The 19,228-nt window shown below is 62.0% G+C and overlaps 2 protein-coding genes across 2 annotated transcripts; both read left to right on the forward strand.

Moving 5' to 3' along the window:
• The first annotated feature begins 1,388 nt into the window (after positions 1-1,388).
• On the forward strand, positions 1,389-14,563 carry DUSP15 (dual specificity phosphatase 15). The gene is made up of 16 exons (XM_063172729.1): positions 1,389-1,598; positions 1,813-2,223; positions 3,751-3,784; positions 5,688-5,770; positions 6,211-6,260; positions 6,879-6,953; positions 7,402-7,573; positions 7,736-7,944; positions 11,290-11,707; positions 12,114-12,303; positions 12,497-12,537; positions 12,793-12,898; positions 13,190-13,291; positions 13,373-13,768; positions 13,881-13,999; positions 14,104-14,563. The coding sequence occupies exons 2-16, from the start codon at positions 2,203-2,205 to the stop codon at positions 14,242-14,244; spliced, it is 2,157 nt and encodes a 718-aa protein (XP_063028799.1). The 5' UTR covers positions 1,389-1,598; positions 1,813-2,202; the 3' UTR covers positions 14,245-14,563.
• An 846-nt stretch (positions 14,564-15,409) lies between these two features.
• On the forward strand, positions 15,410-16,811 carry FOXS1 (forkhead box S1). The gene has a single exon (XM_063171999.1). The coding sequence runs from the start codon at positions 15,410-15,412 to the stop codon at positions 16,757-16,759; it is 1,350 nt and encodes a 449-aa protein (XP_063028069.1). The 3' UTR covers positions 16,760-16,811.
• Positions 16,812-19,228: the final 2,417 nt, after the last annotated feature.

Raw genomic sequence — 19,228 nt, forward strand, 5'->3', positions numbered from 1 at the left:
CCTGGCCAGCAGCACTGCTCCATGTTACCTTGCTCTGCCCAATTCTTCCTGCGGGTTTCCTGCATATTTTCCTCTCCCTCTGAAGAACGAAGGCATCCATTCATCTCTCGCTTTCCTTGGGAGAGCACACACTTACCAGTTTCATAACCCAAGTGATGCCAGGGTTCTTGCAAAGTTCTTCCACAAACAAATAGTACTCTGAAGGCATTTTGAGGGTCTTCAGAATAAAGGCTCGTTTTCTTGCCTCAGGCTTTCCTGCTTCCCTTTCTAACTGCTTCTGAAAGCTCTTCAGATCCTTTGCTAAGCAGCTGTTCTGACTCAGCTGGGTAGAAAGAAAAATACAAGATTCAGCATTACAAATGCTCCCACAGTATGACTTGCTTTAATTGCCCTTGAGAAGCTTCTGGGGATCAACTGCACCACATATTCTGAGAGGAAAAATAAATAAATATGGATACCACTGCTTTTTCTTTGTGGAGGAAGAGGATCAATTTCAATTTTCTGTCTCTCTGCATGAACACTGGGGGCTAGGACAGAGCAAGTCTTACAGTCCATGTTCCACCATTTCTGCTGTAGCTTTCCTGTGCAGCCAGCATCCCTCTCTCCAGGGCAGGCAGATGCCCACAGCGACCCTGCAGCAGCTCAGCCACAGCACTGCTGAACCACTGCAGGTCAACCCAGTGTTACACACCACCGTCAACCTCCCTCCACAGAGTCACAGACTGGCTTGGGTTGGGAGGGACCTTAAAAGCTCTTCCCATTCCACCCCTTTTCCATGGGCAAGTACGTCTTCCACTAGAGCAGGCTGCTCAAATCCACACCTGCCGAGGGCTAAGGCTCCTTGGTGGGATCACGTCCTGCTCAGCCACTGTGCTGCAGGAGACAGTGCCCAGGAGAGGACAGGGCTGTCGGTGTTTGTACATTGGAATGGGCTGCCCAGGGAGACACTGGAATCACCGTCCCTGGAGGTGTTTAAGGAAAGACTGAGAATAGCACCCAGTGCCCTGGTCTGGTTGACGAGGTGGTGTTCAGTGCTAGGTTGGACTCCATGCTCTCAGAAATCTTTTTCACCATAATTAATTCATTATGCCTGTAGCATTCAAACCTGCCCATAGATATCAGCCATACTCCCCATACACGGTGGGAAGCTTGGGGAGCGGGGACTATCCTTGCCCTCACCTGCACACAGAGCATATGGGGCTTAACATGCTGCCCCGGGGACGTGCAGGAATTGGGGTACAGAACCAGGAGCCCACCGGGAACGCTCTGGGCCGGGCCGCGACCCCCGCTCCCCGCCCGCCCCTGAGGCCGCCGGAGCCCGCGCCCGTCCCCATGGCAACGGCGCTGCTGAGCGCCAGGGGGCGCTCTGGGCACCCGCACCCCCACACGGCCGCCGCGGCCCCGGCCTGATCCCCGGCCTGTCCCGGCCCCGCGACCCCCGCGCTGACCCTCCCTGCGGGCAGCCGGCCACAGGCGCTACTGGGGAACCCTGAGCCCTGCTCCTCGCTGGCACTGCCCATCCCGCGGCCCTGCGAAGTCCCCAGGACGCTCCTGCAGCTCCCCGGGCAGGACAGGGATCCTGCGGCACCTGGCTGCAGGTGGGCACGGGCAGGGCAGGGAGCGGTGTGGCGCAGGCAGGGGTGGGCACAAGGCGAGCAGGGGTGGGCACGCTGCGGGCAGGGCAGGGATAGGTATGGTGCATGCAGGGGTGGGCACGGCGTGGGCAGGGTCGCGAAGCCGGGCGCTTCGCCGCGTGGCCGCACAGACCTTCCTTGATGAAGCAGGACAAAGGTTTTGTTCTTCTCCCAACAGTGCAGCCTTGTGCGGCCGCGGGCAGCGGCGACAGGCAGCAGCCAGCGCGGCCCCGTGCTCCCACGCCACGGCGCAGGGGGGGAGTTTCTCCTCCTTTGTCTGCTCCCGGCCAGGCAGCAGCCGGTGCGCGGCAGCGCCGGAGCAGCCGGGGAAGGGCCTCGGCAGCAGCCGCGGAGAACGGCGGCCGCGGTGCCCTCTGCCCCGGCACAGCCACCGGCCCGGCCCGGCCGCGCTGGGAGCGAGCAGCGACCCCGGGGGAGCCAAGCTCTTCATGACGGAAACCCGACCAGGCAGCGGGGACGGCAGCTGCGCCCGGGCGCGGGGAGGACGGCAGCGTTGGGGACAAGGACAGCCGCGTCCCGTCCCCACCCCCGGCGCCCGCCGTCGGCCATGGGGAACGGCATGAGCCAGGTAACGGGGAGCGCTGGGGCGGCTGCTCTGCAGTTCGGCCATGCCCGGGCGGCTCGGCCGGTGCCAGAGGTGGGAGACCCTTACCTGGCGGCTGCCAAGCGGCGTTTCACCTGCCGGCACCGCGTCCCGCACAGGGCTCGGCTCTTTGTTTGTTTGTTTGTTTATCTGCCGGCAGAGCAACACCGGAGGTGAAACAGGCAGGGACACTGCGCTGGGACAGCTGACAGCTGCTCGGGGAGGTGGAGGGAAGGGGGTCACAGCGAGTTCCTTCAAGGAAGGGGGGAACTTTTCCCAACACCTTTAATCCCAAGGAACCAGCGCCAAGCGCACGCTGTGAGCCCTCTGTGACCCCCAGCCTGGTGGTCCTGCACCCCCTGCTCAGCGGGGCTGGGCTGTGCGTGGGGCTCGGCATCATGGGGCAGAGGGGATGGGCACTATTTTATTTATGTGCTGCCCCGTTTTCTCCTCTGGGGAGCGGGTCAGCAGGGTGCTGGGGACAGGCACATGCTGTTTATTCATGGTTCAGTGTCCTGCCCTTGGGAGCTGCCCTTGCTAACTGGCGCTCTCCCACCCGCTCCTCTCAGTGCCGCAGCTGTGAGTTAAAGGCACCCCGTCGATAGGAAATTGATCTAAAATCGCAGGAATCACAATAAAAACAACCCAACAAACCCTTCTTTAAGGTGTTCAATCGAGAGAAACGCTTCCAAATGTGAGCTGTGAGACAAGTGTGAGTCCAGCTGTGCTGGTGAAAATCACCTCCACCTGCCCTGAGCACCAAATATTGCTGCAGGGAGAAACTGGCAGAGAACCGGCTGGATACAGGATTGAACTCACTGCCCAGCTTGGGAGTGAGGGGGAATATAAAATAGCTCTGGCTGACAAGGTTTGCAAGGTGTCCTGCTTCTGCATCTGCAGTGCTGTTAACAGAGGCCTTGTCAAGTAATTATCTTTTCATCACGAGAAATGGAATTTCCCAGGGGAAATGAACTGAAAGCATGGTGTCCAGAGCAATCTGTGCCTGAGCTGTGAGAAATGGGCTTCCTGCAATGCAGAGTGAGGGGAGCACAGCTCAGGGCTGGGAGGGGGACAGCTACATCCCCTACAAGCTTCTCTGTGCCTGTTGCTTTCCCATCCCTCAAGCAGCAGGGCTTGCACAGGTCATGGGTATAGTCCAAGGCTGTACAAAGGTGTATGCAACTTGCTGAGCTCAGGTAATAAACCCCAGCGGAGGACTAATTGATGATAAACAAGAGGAGCAATAAAAAAGCTGTGTCTGGCTCCCAGCACCCATGAGAGTGCAGTGCCAGGTGGTTGAAGGTGCCAGGGCCACATCCTGGATGCCAGGGCAGTGGCAGCCCTGGGAATGCACAGCTCCAGCTGCCCCAACAGCATTCCTGCTCCAGGGCTGGATGGTCATGTCAATGCCAGAACTTTGGCTCCTCCAGCCAAGGTCAGTGCTTCCCAGCACAGTGGGCACCACAGCACAAGGTCACTGCTCACACTGCCACTTCCCCTTCTGTCCCACAGATCCTTCCTGGCCTCTACCTTGGGAACTTCGTTGGTGAGTGGAACCCAGCTGCTGCAGAGGTGTTCTCCAGCTGGGGAGTGGGGCTTGCTTGAGCTGGTGTCTCCCTGCCTGCAGATGCTGCCTGACATCCTGCCTGCACCCACTGCTCTGCCTGCACCCCCTGCTCTGCCTGCACCCACGGCCTGCTCTGCTCTGTCACCCAGTTTGGGTTGGCAGTAGTGGGAGTGAAGACACTGTGGGAAAGGCAAGGCAGAGACCCCTGCCTCTGCATGGTTTCCTTATTTAACAGCTGCCCTGAGCTCTTGGGATGCATGGGGGAAAGAAGCCAAGGAGGAAATATGGATCCCCTGCCAGGAGCAGAGGAGCTGGTGGCGCCACGTGGGTGCAAGGGAACAGGACTGGGGCACTTTTGGGTAATTCTCCCCAGTTTTGCTGCTGTAGAAGAGGCCAGAGAGGGATGCCCACGTTCAGAAGAGAATTTCCTAGAGGCAGAGTCACAGTCACCCCTTCTCACACCAAGTCACTATTTTAAGGAATTTTCATTGTCAGGGGACAGTTAATGGCCAAGTGTTGGCATCTGCCATGACAAACCAGCATTTATAATGCTCCTGACTCCCTGATGGCTCCTTTGCCAGCTGGATTCCTGCTGTAAGTGCTGCACAAGTTTAAAACCAGTGGTGTGAATTGCTAAGGAAATGTCACTGGAGTGGCAGCCCTGTTCTCGCTTTGCCCCTTGGAGCACTTTGGGTTGGGCTGGGGGGGCTGTGGCTTGCTGGGAGCAGAGGGACAAGGACACCCAGCTGCCATCAGGGGGGTTCCTGTGAGCAGCCTCTGCTCTGGGGCTGGGCCTGATGCCATCCAAGCACTCCTCATCACTCTGCCAGGCAATCCAGGGTGACAAGATTCTAGGCCTGCAACATTGAGCTCACAGAGGCATCTCCTCCAACTGGAAGCTTTTCCAGCCCTGGTATGCCTTGATTCCAGTGTCACCAGTTGCTGTCACTGCCTGCTGAGGCGGATGGGAAGGTGGCAGGTGTGTGAGTCCCCATCTCCCTCCTCACACAGAGCAGCTTCCCTGCAGAGCATCTCCCTTGAGACTCACTCCTATTAAAATTCACATCATGCCGCTAGCCCTTCCTGGGCTGGATCCCTGAGCCAAGGTTTTACAGCACGTGAAAGTTTAGAAACCCAAAAGAATGAGATGGGGAAATGTTTCCCCTCCTCTCTGGCCGTGCTTGGTGCATCTGCTGGTTGTGGCATGAAAGGGAGACACTTGGAAGCTGCTCAGCAAGACAAGCACGCTCCCCTCCCTGTGCAACAACTGCTGTGCTGGACTCGAGACCAGGATCACATCCAGAATGCTGAGGCACTGGTGAGAGGCAGGGATTGCCTCAAACAGCCAAGGACACCCCATTTCTGTCCATGCAGCTGCAGAGAGAACAGACCAGAGAGCAGCTAATCACTGCTTAGGTGTTTCTACAGAAAATCAGAGATGATATAAATTGCTGCAGCTCCACTCCCATAGTTCACAAGATAAAGCAGTTCTCTCAGGCTGCAGCAAGTCCCAGTGCTGTGTGTGTGTGTCTGATCAAGGAGGTGTGGGCAGGGCACATCCCCTCCCAAAGTGGGGACAAGTACGGGCAGGAGGGACACTACCTGCTGACCCAGGGTGTGTCTGTGCAGGTGGGAATGGTTCAACCAGCATGAACAGCAAGGAGAAGGGATCAGGGAGAGGCCTGTGCTTTGGGATCATGGGATTGGCATTCCAGGTTCCCATGTTTGCCCATGTCTGCACTGCTGCCTGTGGGGGTGGGATGCAGTTGATCTGCTGGAGCAAGGCTCTGTGTGCTGGCTGGCTGTAGAGGCAGGGTGGGAGCACTGTGGGAAGAGAAGGGTGGGAAATGAATACATGTTGGTGTCTGGTTTTATCCTTCAGATGCCAAAGACCTGGAGCAGCTAAGCAGGAACAAGATCACCCACATTGTTTCAATCCATGAATCCCCCCAGCCCTTGCTGAAGGTAGGGTCCTGCACCAGATGTCACCCTGTGTTCCTGCAGCTCCTTCCATGCTGCATCTTCCTTCCCCCCCTGAGAATCCCATGGCACATACACCTCTCCCTGGTCCCTGACCCCAGAGGGGCTGGGCATCCCCCAGCATGGGAAATTGGCTGTCTTGTGACTATAACCCGACCTTGAACACTGACGGGAAACAGTTTCCAGCTCTCCAGACTCCTCTTGTTTCCCATCCTCTCCCACGAGCTGCTGGTGTCCCCTTGCTCTGCCCTTCACCCCAGGGAGAGTGTGGCCCCATCCCCATGCAGGGGGGTGCAGTGTGGGGGAAGCAAAACCCTGTAGGCAGCTGTGGTTGAGGAGCACAGGCACTGCCAGCCCTGCTCTGACCATGTGTGACACCCGGGCTGCAGTGCCTGAGCTTCTCCTCTTCCTGTTCTGGCTTCCAGGACATCACCTACCTCCGCATCCCCCTGCCTGACACCCCTGAAGCCAACATGTGAGTACCCTGGGCATGGTGGGGACATGCAGGGAGGTGGGAGGGTGGCCAGGGATGAGGGCTCACAGCTTCTCAAGCCCTCCATGTGCTCCAACTCCCTCCAGCTCCTCAAGCACAATGACCCACAGGCTGGAGATGTGATGCCACAGTGCAGGGGAGCTTCCCTTGACCCCAACAGCATCCCAGTTCAGTGGCTGCTGTGAGGGTGTGAGCCCTGGGGTGAGGTGAGGGGCAGCCACTCTGCAGCTCCCATGGAGAGGGGCAGCAAGCATCCCCCCAGGAAGTGTCTGGAGAGGGGAGAGCACATAAAGGGCATGGAGCCAGCCAAGGGCACAGGCGTGCCTGGAGATTCAAGCAGCCAGCGTCCCATTGCCCCAGCATGAGTCACACAAGTCACAGGGCAGCCCCGTGCATCCCCAGCACAGTGTCCCCTTCTGTGTCCCCAGCACAGAATGAGCTGGCAAATCCACCTTTCCCTGGGAATAAACAGTTCAGGTCTCAGCAGTGGCTGGCAGATCCCCTAAAACAACTCAAGCATACAGGGCTGTTCTGCCTGCAGCTAAAAATGCTGTTCCACCCCTGAAGTTCTCATTCTGTCTGGTTTATTTTTCCTGCTAGCAAGAGGCACTTCAAGGAATGCATCAGTTTTATCCATCAGTGTCGCCTGCATGGAGGGAACTGCCTCGTCCACTGGTAATGCTTCCCCTGTGCCTGCTGCTGTGTCCCCCAGCTCAGCAGATACAGCCCCCAGCCCCTCACTTCAGATCAGAGCCAGCCTGTGCCAGAGGGCTCTGTGCCAATGGACCCACCCAGGATCCACCCTTGGCTGTGGCTCGTGACTCAAACCCAGCAGGATCCAGGCAGTCCTGGAGCCGGGGCAGCTTTTTGCTGCAGCTGAGTGCATGGGATGAGCAGGGTTTGGGGCAGGCAGCCAGGCAGTGGCTGCTGCTCCCATTCCCTGTAGAGGAGTGGGTATTTATAGGCACTCATGGCCAGGACCTTGGAAGGTCTCAGCCCTCCGGGAGAGCAAGTCCTTGGAGAAGAGGAACTGAAATATCTGAGGCACAGGGGTGGAGGAGGAGGCAAGCATGGGGTCAGGGTGTGCCACTAACGCCAGCCCTTCTGCACTTTCCCTTGTCAGCCTGGCTGGCATCTCCCGCAGCACCACGGTGGTGGTTGCCTACGTGATGGTTGTGACGGAGCTGAGCTGCCAGGAGGTGCTGGATGCCATCCGAACCATCCGGCCCGTGGCCAACCCCAACCCCGGCTTCAGGCAGCAGCTGGCCGAGTTCAGCGGCAGCGCAGCCCGCAAGGTGGGACTCACCTCTGCCACCTGTGCCCTGCTCCGTGGCTGAGCCTGCCGTGGGCCTCAGAGTGAGGACAAGTCCTCAGGGGACTCGGTTTCTTCCCTGCTCCCCTTGCTGGACTTGCCCTTGAAAACCAGCGTTATATTTTACTTCTTGCTCCTTCTCCAGGTCCGCAGGCATCTGAAGCAGAAGTATGGGATGTCCCCTTTCAATGATGAGGAAGAAATAAAGGCCTTGCTGCCAGCAGGGAGAGAAGGAACGTCCAGAACAGAGGGAGCTGTGCAAGGACTGGTCCCAAGAGCCAGAGACATGAGGAGCACAAGTCCCTTCCTGCTGCGGGTGAAGAGGACGTTCTCCTGCATCCCGGCTTGTCTGAAGTGACCCAGGCCAGGGGAGAGCAGTGAGCATCACCCAACAGCCTGGGAGAGATGAAGGAGATGCAACACAGTGGGACAGGGAGCACTGGGCCGGAACCTGCACAAAGCCCAGCTCCTTCTTCTCTTCTGGGGTGGGAACGTGCCACCCTCTCTCTGGGCAGGTTTCATGGACGCTGTTGGGCTTTGCAGCACATGCTGGGCTCATCTTCTTCACATCCAGTGTGCTGGGGACACAGATCTCTGTCCCTGGGTCACTGCAGGCTCCTGCTTGGGGCAGAACACAGAGGGGGTCTCTTCTGCCACAGGCCAGTGCCCAGGTGTTACCAGCAACAGCTTTAGCACTTGGGTACCCACTGCATGGCCTCGGGGTGCACAGGAGAGCCGGTGCTCCCCTCAGAGCAGTTTTCCCACCAGCAGCACAAGCTCCCAGCGTCCCGGTGGCTGCAGAGCAGGGACACACCAGTGTGCCAGCAGGTAATGCCACCACACAGGCTTCCAGGCAAGGGTCCAGCTCCAGACTGGCCAAGCACAAGCCCTGAGCAAGCACTGTAGCTTTAGGAATCCATTGCACCCCATTCCCACCTATCCCAGGGCACAATCTGTAACAGGTGGGAACCAAGCATTTAACCTGGCCAGACCTCACTAGAGCAGAGCCTTAAGCCATTTTGCTTAAAGACTTTATATGTTCCCCAGTAATAAATACCCTTCTCTGTGGTCTGACTCTTCTGTGATGGCCAGGTTGAAACGGGGATGCCAAGGGGGAAGGTCCCAGCATGGGACTGTCTGGAGCTGTTGCTGTGCTGCTGGACACTCTCTGGAGTGGGCTGGGGACACCAGCATGCCGGGACAGGGCTCATCGTGCTGCCTTGTGGGAAGGTGGCAAGGGAGGCCAGAAATGTGAGTGCCAGGGCAGGGCTCTCAGGGGACAAGCTCTGCTCCAGGAGAGGCTGGGAGCAACAAGTGGGAGCTCACCTGTTTCACTTTAGTCTCTCCACTCACTGGATCCAGGAGCACAAGGTCCAGGACTCTGCAGGCTCCTCCAGCTGCTGGGAGTGCTGGGAGCCTGGCACCACCTGAGTATCACAGGCCCCAAACCTCTCACATTTACAACTTTTCCTGGAGCAGAGTCCCAGGTGGGAAAAATTGTGAGGATGCCCAGCTGGGTCATCAGCATTGTCCCTGTTGGGACTCACAGCATGTTTCTGGGGTCCCCCTCATCCTGCCCCTCCTCTTCTAGGGAGAAGGGATCCCCCAGGAGACAGAGCCTCAATAACAAGGTTCCTTCCTGCTGCCAGCATCTGCCTGCTGGGCTGGGTGCTGCCTTGGGGTCACCCAGGCAGACTGGGAGCTCCACCAGGGGTTCATCATCCTTCACTGCTCCTGCACCATCTGCCATGGGGTCCCACTCTCCTTCCAGTTCCTCCCAGGCTCCTCTACCCTCCCTAGGCCCCAGGCCAGGCTCTCCAGCACCCTTTGGCCTCTTCATCACCCAGCAGGCTGGAAGCCCTGCAGCCCAGGATCGCACCTCTGGGATGGATGTGTGCCCTATGCACATCTGGGATGGATGTGTGCCCCATACACAGCTGCGCCCTCTCACACTGGGACACCTTATGCCAAGGTGTTTGCACCCAGAGATTCCCCTGTTCCCACAGTAAACCCCACAGGGCTCTCCAGCCCAGCTCCACAGCACAGCAGAATGTATTTATTTTGGCAGATCTGATTTACGCAGCTTGGAAAAACCCGGGCAAGGGCAGGGTTAGCTACGAGTTAATGTTTGACTGCCTTTCGAAGCTCATTTTGGCATGAAAAGTGTAAGGGTTAAGCAGCTTCACCTTCCCCAGGAAGGGAGAAGCTGGGTGAGGAATACACAGTGGGGAATGTGGCTCCTGAGCTCCCCGCTGATGCCCGGGTAATTGGATCCCGCGGGTCCTGCGTCAGCGGGCGGCTGCCACAGCACATGAAATCCCCGCCGATAAAACCGATCCCGGCGGGCTGGGCTGACAAACGAGCCGGCGGCTGCGATTATCTGCCGGCCTTGGATGTAATCAGCCAAGCCGCTGGGAGGCCGTGCAGTGACTCCTTGCCGCAGCGCTGCTTCCCAAGGCACAAAGGGGAGATGTGGATTCTCTGTCCCTCAGTTCCCAGGCCCTTTTCCCAGAACGTGGCCCCACAGCTCGCCCGGAGGGAGGGCGCAGGTGGTGCCTGGGCTTCGCATTGCAACAAAGGGGTCCCGGGCAGGCTCAGTAAGGAGAGAAAACCTGCCAGTGGGGCTCGCTCGCACACCCCATGTGGCCCCATGCGCCCTCCGCGCCACGTGGCTGTGCCCTGTCCTCACATCCTCTGGGAAAGCCCAGCACTGGGCTCTCTGCCACGGATTATTCATTTGGAGACTTTGCAGCCCCAGCAGCTCTCAGGAACTTCACTCCTCCTCTCGGCCGGAGGTGACTTTCTCTGACTCAGAGCAGGAAAGGAGACCTGGGTGACTGAAAAAGGAGACTTGGGGGGCAGCAGCCGGGCAGAGGAGCAGGGTTTCCCTGCACAGCGACATGAAGCTCTGCAGCAGTGACAGAGGAACCAGCACCAGTGTCACCTCAGGGTGGCCAGTGACTCAGCCCGTGCCCTGCAGGGGGCCAATGGGAGCTGGTGCAGGATGTGTCCCACCCCGGTCCCGGCAGCCCTTGGCACAGCTCATCCACCCTTCCCACCCGTTTCCCGTTCGACTTGGCATTCAGAGCCCCACGAGGCAGATGTGAGCAGTAGAGCAGAGGAGAGATTTGAGAGATGGGGACATGTGACCGTTCACACCACCCTGGAAACCCCGCGCTCTTGCTGCAGCTCCCTGCAGCTCCCCACACCCATGGAGTGAGCAGCTGGTTCCCCACACCCATGGGAGGACGCAGCCCCTGGAGCTGGGATGTGCCCGGCTGGGTCCCCAACGCACGAAGTAAAGGGAGTAGAGTCCCTTGTCCCCTTCGGGCAGAGTGTGGGAGACCTGACAATTTTAGGGGAAGCATCTGATGCCTTATTCCCTCTCCCGTGGATGCAATGTACCCGCCCTCCCCCCCCCCCCCCCGCGAGTGCAGGGAGCGTGTGTTGAGAAATACACCTAGCGCAGGTATCTCGGTATGTAAATTACCAGTGCGAGCTGCACATTGTGTTCTGAACGGCAGGAAGAGGCTGGAGCCCCAGGCAAGGGCCGCGAATGGGCGCCCACCCTCTGCCGAACAAAGGGCACTTCCCAGGGTGGGGGTCAATCACCCAGAGCCTCTGCAGGAGCCAGTGAACAACGGGAAGAGGCTAAAATCACCACTGGTGTACATGGGTGCACACATTGTGATGATCTGAAACCTCGGGGATGCCTTTTTTGGGGGTCCCACCCGGAGGAACCAGCTCCAGCTCTTCCCATTGCTGTAACCGTCAGTTACGACATCGGATATCTGACGCTGCTGCGCGGGGAAAAGTGGAGCAGAGAGAAAAAAAAAAATTAAGAACCGTCCCCCCCGTCCTTGGGGCAGCCAGAACCTCCGGCGTGTGCCGGGAAAGGGAAAGTGAAAGCCGGAGCCGCTTTCGGTTTCGCCGCCGGGCCGCGATGGCGGAGCCGGGGGCGCCCATGCGGCTGAAGGAGTGGCTGATCGCGCAGATCGACAGCGGCCGGTACCCGGGGCTGCGCTGGGAGAACCGGCAGAAAACGCTCTTCCGCATCCCCTGGAAGCACGCGGCCAAGCAGGATTACCGGCAGCAGGAGGATGCTGCGCTCTTCAAGGTACCCCGGGCTCCCCGCGGTCCCCGTTGGGCCCTGGGAATGGCCCCCGGGCTCCGTCTGCCCTCCCGGGGCTCCCCATTGCCCGGGGCTCCCCGGCACCGCTCACCCCGCTCACCTGTGCAGCCGAGCTCCATGTGCACCTCCAGGGCTCTCCGTGACCTGGCTCTGTGCGCAGCGCTGGGATTTGGCTCCATGCACACCCCCGGCACACACCGCCCAGCTCCGGGCACCCTCCCGGGGCTCCCGGTGTGCTCCCCCGGCGCCCCGCAGCACCCAGCTCCCTGCAGTCCCCCAGGAGACACAGCCCCGGCTCCCCCACCCCGCTGGACCCCCTTGGACAGCCGAGCTGGGGTCAGGTTTTGGCACCCCCACAGCACGGGGCACCCTCTGTCCCTCTGTGCCTCAGGCTTGGGCCATCTACAAGGGGAAGTACCACGAAGGGACGGACAAGGCCGACCCCTCCACCTGGAAGACGCGGCTGCGCTGCGCCCTCAACAAGAGCACCGACTTCCAGGAGGTGCCCGAGCGGAGCCAGCTGGACATCTCCGAGCCTTACAAGGTGTACCAGATCGTGACTGACAGAGCCTGTGATGCAGGTACGTCCCTGCCGTCCCTCCTCCTGTGCCTGATGCGGGGTTGATAGCTGAACATACCTGAACCCTGCCTGTACAAGCCCCGTGCCCCACAGCCATTACCCTTCCTCCCCACTCCTTTGACAGCCAGCTGTCTTCCCTGGGGCTGTTCCTGCCGTTTGCCAGGGGTTCACCCGTTCTTTCTTGCTCTCTGCAGAGGACAGTGACACACAGTCCCCAGGCAGTGAGGACCAGCAGGTGAGCCTGCCCTGTGCCATCCAGGCAGGGGCGAAGGTGGGACCCTCAAATCCCCGCCTCACCCATCAGCTGCTCCCCTGCTTGCACACTGCCTGCATTTGTCCCACGGGGGCTTCCGAGAGGGCCCCCTGTGCCCCGCACTGCCAGACCCAGCGGGGGGATCTGCTGGCTTATGGGGTCCATGGTAGAGGAAGGAGCTGGCTCAGGATCCCCCAGTGCCAGCTCAGCCCTCACCAAAGCTGCTCCTACCCCCAGGGCAGCACTGCAGCGAGTCCGAAGAAGGAGGAAAGCCAGAAGGACATGCTGGAGAGTGCCCATGTCTCTCCACAGCCCTGGCTCTCTGGCCACCCCACTGAGCGAGGTGAGGAGGGTCCCTCTCGGTGGGATGGGGCTGGGGGCAGGGAGGGCTCACTTCTGCCAGGATCCTGCTCTCCTGTCGCTCGTGCAGGGAACACCTGTGGGGATTGAGGTAGGAGCTGAGGGCTCCCACCCTACCCCAGCAAAGTCATTCCCTTAGGGGATATGATGAGGCCCAATAATGAGCAAACACAGTGGGAAGCGTGGGCCCAGGGGCTTGGGCCAGTAGAGTGCCTGGGAGCCCTTGGGGTAACTGTCCGTGTCCTTTTACCACCTCATCTCTGCCCTGGTCCAGGGTGCCTTGTCAGGGGAGTCTTCTATGGCTGGAACCCAACCCATGGCCAGCTTCTTCCTGGACCCCAGTCCTACCTCCCTGTGGAGGATGTCAACAATTCAGGTAGGAGCCACGCTGCAGGCAATGCCCTGGGTGACCCCACCAGCCCAGACTGCCCATGAGCTGACCCTCCCTTTGCCCCAGACTGCTGGCTGCACATCCGCCTGTACTACTGCGACGTGCTGGTGAAGGAGGTGACCACGCGCACGGCCGAGGGCTGCCGCATCACCACCGGCGCCGTGCCCGCCGACAGCGAGCGCCTCTACGGCCCCTCCTGCATGGAGCAGATCCAGTTCCCCCCCCCGCAGGTGCTCAGCGGCCACGGCCGCGTGGCCTGCATGGCCAACGTGCTGGAGAGGCTCCTGCCCCACCTGGAGCGCGGGGTGCTGCTCTGGGTGGCACCTGAGGGGGTCTTCATGAAGCGCCAGTGCCAGGGCAGGGTGTACTGGAACGGGCCCCTGGCCCCGCACAGGAACTGGCCCAACAAGCTGGAGAGGGAGAGGACTTACAAGCTGCTGGACACGCAGCAGTACATCCAGCGTAAGTGCCTGGGACACCCCGATCCCCTGGGGAGAGGGGCAGGTCCTGCCCTGCTGTGGCTGATGGGGGCTGTGAGGGCCTGGTGACCCCTGACAGGGTTGGTGTCTTGCAGAGGTGCGGGAGTACCTGAGCAACGGGCAGCTCCTGCCTCAGTACCAGATCTACCTGTGCTTTGGGGAGGAATACCCCACCAGGGCTGGGCACCCCTTCCAGAAGCTCATCATGGCTCACGTGAGTTCCCACTGGGGCTGGTGACCCCTGAGCCAGGCGCAGGGACCATTGCCAGGCAGGGACACGGACCTGTGCCCATCCTCTGTCGTTCTGTGCCTCTGCAGGTGGAGCCGGTGTTCGCTCGGGAGCTCTTCCATCACGCCCAGCGCTTGAGGCCGACCCTGCTCTGCAATTCCCCGCAGCCCTGTTCCCCTGGCACCTCCAGCCACGTTCTCCACGTCCTCAAACAGCTCTGCCAGCCCTGAGCTGGGTGGGAGAGGAGAGCCCAGTTGCCATAAAGTCTCAGAGTGGGAGGCTCTGAGCCCCATGGCTCCATTCCAGCTGCGTGTCCCAAGGCAGAGTGCTCAGGGTGCTCAGCGTGCAGGACCAAACAAGGACAGATGTTAGCTGGGTGGGCAGGTGCTGCTGCCCCTGTGATTGCTGTATTTATTCCCCAGGAGTCTCCCAGGTGGGGTTTGTTGTGTGCCTATTCAGCAAGCCAGGGCAGACCTGGCTCTGTCCTTGCACCTTGCACTGCCAGGACTCGCTGTTGCAAACCTTAGAAATAAAGGTTGTGTTTTCGTATGGGTGTTGGGGGCTGGCTCTGGGGTGGGGGGCTGGTGCTGGTCCAAGCAGAGCACGGGTGGCTGAGGAAGCTGAGTCCAGATAGCCTCAGGTGGGCAAAGCCACAGCGTGAGACAACCCTTGTCCCAGCGCTGGCTCCAGACCCATCCTGCCCCTTGTCCCAACCCCCTGGCAGGGGTGAAGGCAGCAGCAGGGTGCCTGTTAGCTGCTCTGCTGACCTGGCAACACAGAGGGCTGTCCCAAAGGCAGTCACCACCTGTGTCTCAGTTTACACTCATGAACGGTGTGATGGGGCTCCTGAGGCCTGTGCTGTGCCCAGAGTTTTGGGAACAATGCAGGGACCTGGCAATACAGAGAGACCTGGCACAGGATCCAGCACAAGGCCGGGCTGGGGGCAGGGGCTGAGGCACTGGGGTGGGCAGGGGGCAGAGGGGCATCTGAGGGCAGGCAGCACCTCAATCCTGCCAACATCCCTCGCTCCAGGCCCAGCCAGAGCCCGGCTGCTCACCGTGAGCAGGGCAGGATGAGAACCAGCTCGTGGGAACCTTCCGTGGGAAAGGGGCCGGGGGAGCCGGGGGCTGTGCCCGCCTCTGCCCTGGGGAGGCCGCGGCCGTGCCAACCGCGGGGCCACTGGCTGCCGGCCGCAGGTCTTGGCGGCGCATCCGTCTGTCTGTCCGCAGGGACCAGTGCTGGACGGCAGAGTCCTGCTCCGCCCTGGGCGGCCCCTCAGAGGAGGGGCCCGCCGCCCCCTCGCCGGCCGCGGGTTTTAACGGGCCGTGCCGGGGCCGTGCGGCAGCGCGGAGCGGGACCAGCGGCGGAGCCGGAGCGGCGGGGCCGGCACGGAGGATGCAGCCGGACCTCCCCGTCGGCGACGCGGCGCTGCGCAGCCCCCCGGCCCCTGAGCCGGCTGGCGGCCCCTTCCCCAGCGCCGAGGCCACCAAGCCACCCTACAGCTACATCGCCCTCATCACCATGGCCATCCAGAGCGCGCCCGAGCAGCGCATCACCCTCAGCGGCATCTACCGCTACATCATGGGCCGCTTCACCTTCTACCGCGACAACAAGCAGGGCTGGCAGAACAGCATCCGCCACAACCTCTCCCTCAACGAGTGCTTCGTCAAGGTGCCCCGTGACGACAAGAAGCCGGGAAAGGGCAACTACTGGACCCTCGACCCCGACTGCTACAACATGTTCGAGAACGGCAGCTTCCTGCGGCGCCGCCGGCGCTTCACCAGGAAGAAGGGTGTCCGGGATGGGCCGGGCGCTGAGGGGGACGAGGGGCGCGGGAAGACCCCCAGGCAGCCTGGGCAAGGGCTGCCCGCTGCCCCGCTGCCGGAGGAGGGCAAGGCGGACGGGGGCTACAGCTCGCCGCCGGCCGCAGGACGCCTGCCCAGCCCTGCCGCTCTCCCGGAGGGTGCCGGGGCGCCGGGGTGCGCCGAGCCCTGGGCCCGCCGTCAGCCGCCCAAGGCCAGGCAGCCGTGCCTGTACCTGCCGGAGGCGGCACAGCCCAAGGGGCCGCTCCTCTCGGCCCCCGAGAGCCGCCCGCCCAGGGACGCTGTCTTCGGGGGGCTCCCGGCGGCGCTGCAGCTGCCCCGGCCAGGTCAGTACCCGCTGCCCAGCGAGCGCCCGGCCCAGCAGCAGCCGCACCCTGCCCTGCTGCCCGCCCTGCTGCCCGCCCAGCACAGGGACCCCCCGCAGGACTCGCCGGCCACCCCAGACACCCCCCCAGAGCAGCTGGAGGGCAAGGAGCTGGCTGCCCATGGGTTGGGGCCGTGCCAGCCGTTCGGGCAGGTGCCACCTGCGTTCCCTGGCAGCCTCCTGGGCACGGGCAAGCCGCCCCCATCGTGCTTCCTGGAGGGAGAGGGCTACACGCAGCCCCACCTGCCCGTGTTCGGCTCCTTCAGCCGGCCGGGCCCCGAGGCGCTGGGCAGCAGCTACCAGTGCCGGGTGCAGGCATTGAGCTTCTGCGTCAAGGAGCGGCCCTGCGGAGCAGCGCTGGAGCATCTCCTGGCCGCGGCGCCCCCGGCCTCCAGCGCCCCCCGGCAGCCGCCCTTCGGGGCCATGGGGCCGCGGGCAGGTGAGCAGAAGGAGCCCTGGGGGCCAGGGACCACGATCCCACTGCAGGGGGGTAATGGGTACCCCCTGGGGCTGCCTCCCTGCCTCTACCGCACACCCGGCATGTTCTTCTTCGAGTGAGGGACTCCCCACCCCGGCACAACCCAGCTCCTAATAAAGCAACGTTCCCCAACGCTGCCTCTGTGGTCTCTGTGCCCCATCCGAGGTGGGCAGTGGGCAGGGCCAAGCTGGGGACGCTCAGCCCCAGCTCAGGTGCTGGCTGGGGGACACAGGTGCCATCCCCACCAGTCCCTCCATCAGTGATCACTGACTGGATGGTGAGGCCATGTGGGGACAGGGCATGGCCTGGGTCAGGGCACCTACACGCCAGTCCTGTGTCCCAGGGAGATGCTGGGGACAAGGTTCTGCCACACTGTGGAGCCAGGAGCCCCTGAAGTGCCATCCCATGGCAGTACGAGGGAACTTTGTCCCTGGGGGTCAGGGGGATGAGCTGCAGCAGAAGTTATCCCCCAGTGGAGCCCCACTGCCACCTCCCTGGGCCTGGGACCCCTCCAAGGTCCTGGTTTTTCACAGGATGGCATAAGTGGCACCAGCCTCAGTGTGTGGCCCTGCAAACGGACCCAGAGAGACTGCAGGGAGTCACCAGGGGCTGTGGCACAGTGTGGAGACTCTGCTATGGGGGGGGACAGGGCTCCCTCCCCTCCCTGTCCTTGCTTGTGGCTGTGTCAGTGCTTGGCTGGAATTCCAACCAGTCCCTGCAGACCCTGAGAGAAGGGCAGCCCCAAAGATGGGCTGTGCCAGGGGCTGCAGCTCTGATGGGAACAGCCAGGAAAGTGGATTCCTGTGACCTGAATCATGCAGGGTGGCTGCCAGTGGAGAGGCACCAGCTGAGTCACCGCTGCTCTCGCTGGGCTGGGCACAGGGATGTGCCCCAACTGGCCCAAATGGTGGACACTGCGGTGGGCAGGGTCCCCACACAGCCCTAAGATAGGGCCTGGCCACCAGCCCCTTCCCACACAGCACTGGGACACCTGAGCCAGCATCTCTGAGCACAGGAGTGGGGCCAGAGTGATGCTGGCAAAGTGGGGGGCTGTGCTTGCACCCCCCATCCCCCAGAGAGGGAGCTCTCCAGGAGCAGCAACACCCAGACCCGATGGCACAGCCAGCCCCAGGATAGACACAGGGCTAGCAGGGGCTCTCCGTGCTGATGTGAGGACCAATTTTGTGTCAAAGCCCCCCAGATCCCTGAGGCCGGGGGGACTCGAGTTTGGCCAGTCTCGGGGGTCCCTGCGGGGGCCGTGCTGGCCCGGAGGAGCGCTGCCGTCACTCGGGGACCGGGAGCACCACGTCAGCTCTCTTATCAGCCCCCAGACGCTGCTGCTGGGCCATGGCTGCGTCCCAGCCCCGAGCAGGGCAGGGGGGCCGCCTTTCATCATCGGGGACCGCCACTCAGCCCTGGGCCTCTCTTTACTCGCTTTTTTTTCCCCTGCCCAGTGGAAAACAATATTTGAGCGCCTACATCATGCTGGCGTCTCCGGAGCGGCGGGCGGCGAGCGCGGCTGACCTCAGCCCCCTCCTTCGCCGGTCCCCGGGGGCGCGGGAGGAAGCGAGCGCCGCAGCCGTGCCCGGGGCCGTCTGGTTCCCACGCAGCGTGGCCGGGCCCATCGCCCGCCGCGGCTGGGAACGCACGGCCCCGGCCCCACGCTGTGCCCCGATGGGCTCCCTGTGCTGGGAGAAATGCGGTGTGTCCCGCTGTCCCCAGGCTGCAGCAGCCGCCGGGGATGGGCACTCGCGTCCTGCACTGTCCGGGAGTGAGGATCAGAGCCGTGCGCTCTCCCCGTGCTCCCCTTGCCCGCCCTCACCCCGCTGTTCTCCCGGCTCCGCTCCTCCCTGGCTCGCTCCCCGCTCGCTGTGGGTGGCCCCGGTTCCCCGCCCGCTCGCCCGCTCCCATCCCGGGCCGTGCCGCGAACGGGACTCGCTGCGCTCGGTCACGGGGCGAACCTGCTGCCGCTGCCGCTGCCGGAGCTCTGCCCGCTGCCCTTCCCTCCCTGCACTGCCTGGGGAGCGTTTGTTTCTCGTTTCTGCGGGCAGGGTGGGAGCCACAGGGACGGGGTGCCTGGGGAATGTGTGTGCTCCATGCATGGATGCTGAGGGCACACGTGTGCACATCCAGACTGCACCCCTGGGGGTGATGAGGACCCCACACATAAGGGATGGACCTGGCTGTGGTGGCCTGGGCTGGACCGGGAGCATTTGGCCCCAGTGGGACCTGTTCACTCCAAGCAGCTTCAGGGGCTCATGAGCTGTCAGCTGGGAGCACAGGATGGGATCACGGCTACTTCCACGGGGGTCAGCCCCCCTCATCCAGCCCCAGTGTGTGTCTCTGTAGGGTCCCAGGGTAGGAAGGAGGGGACTAGAGAACCTAAACTGGGCTGTGGGGTAGGGGTCCCACACACTGGGATGTGCTGGTGTCTGTGCATCCCTCTGTGCAGAGCTGCACACACAGGGCAGCGCTCAGGAGCCGATCCCCTACAGCAGCTCAGGGTGCCGGCACTGTCCGGGGCTGATGCTCCATCTGGAAGCGCCGTG

The sequence above is a fragment of the Melospiza melodia genome, chromosome 19 (genome assembly GCF_035770615.1).
Source record: "Melospiza melodia melodia isolate bMelMel2 chromosome 19, bMelMel2.pri, whole genome shotgun sequence".
NCBI classification, from domain to species: Eukaryota; Metazoa; Chordata; class Aves; order Passeriformes; family Passerellidae; genus Melospiza; species Melospiza melodia.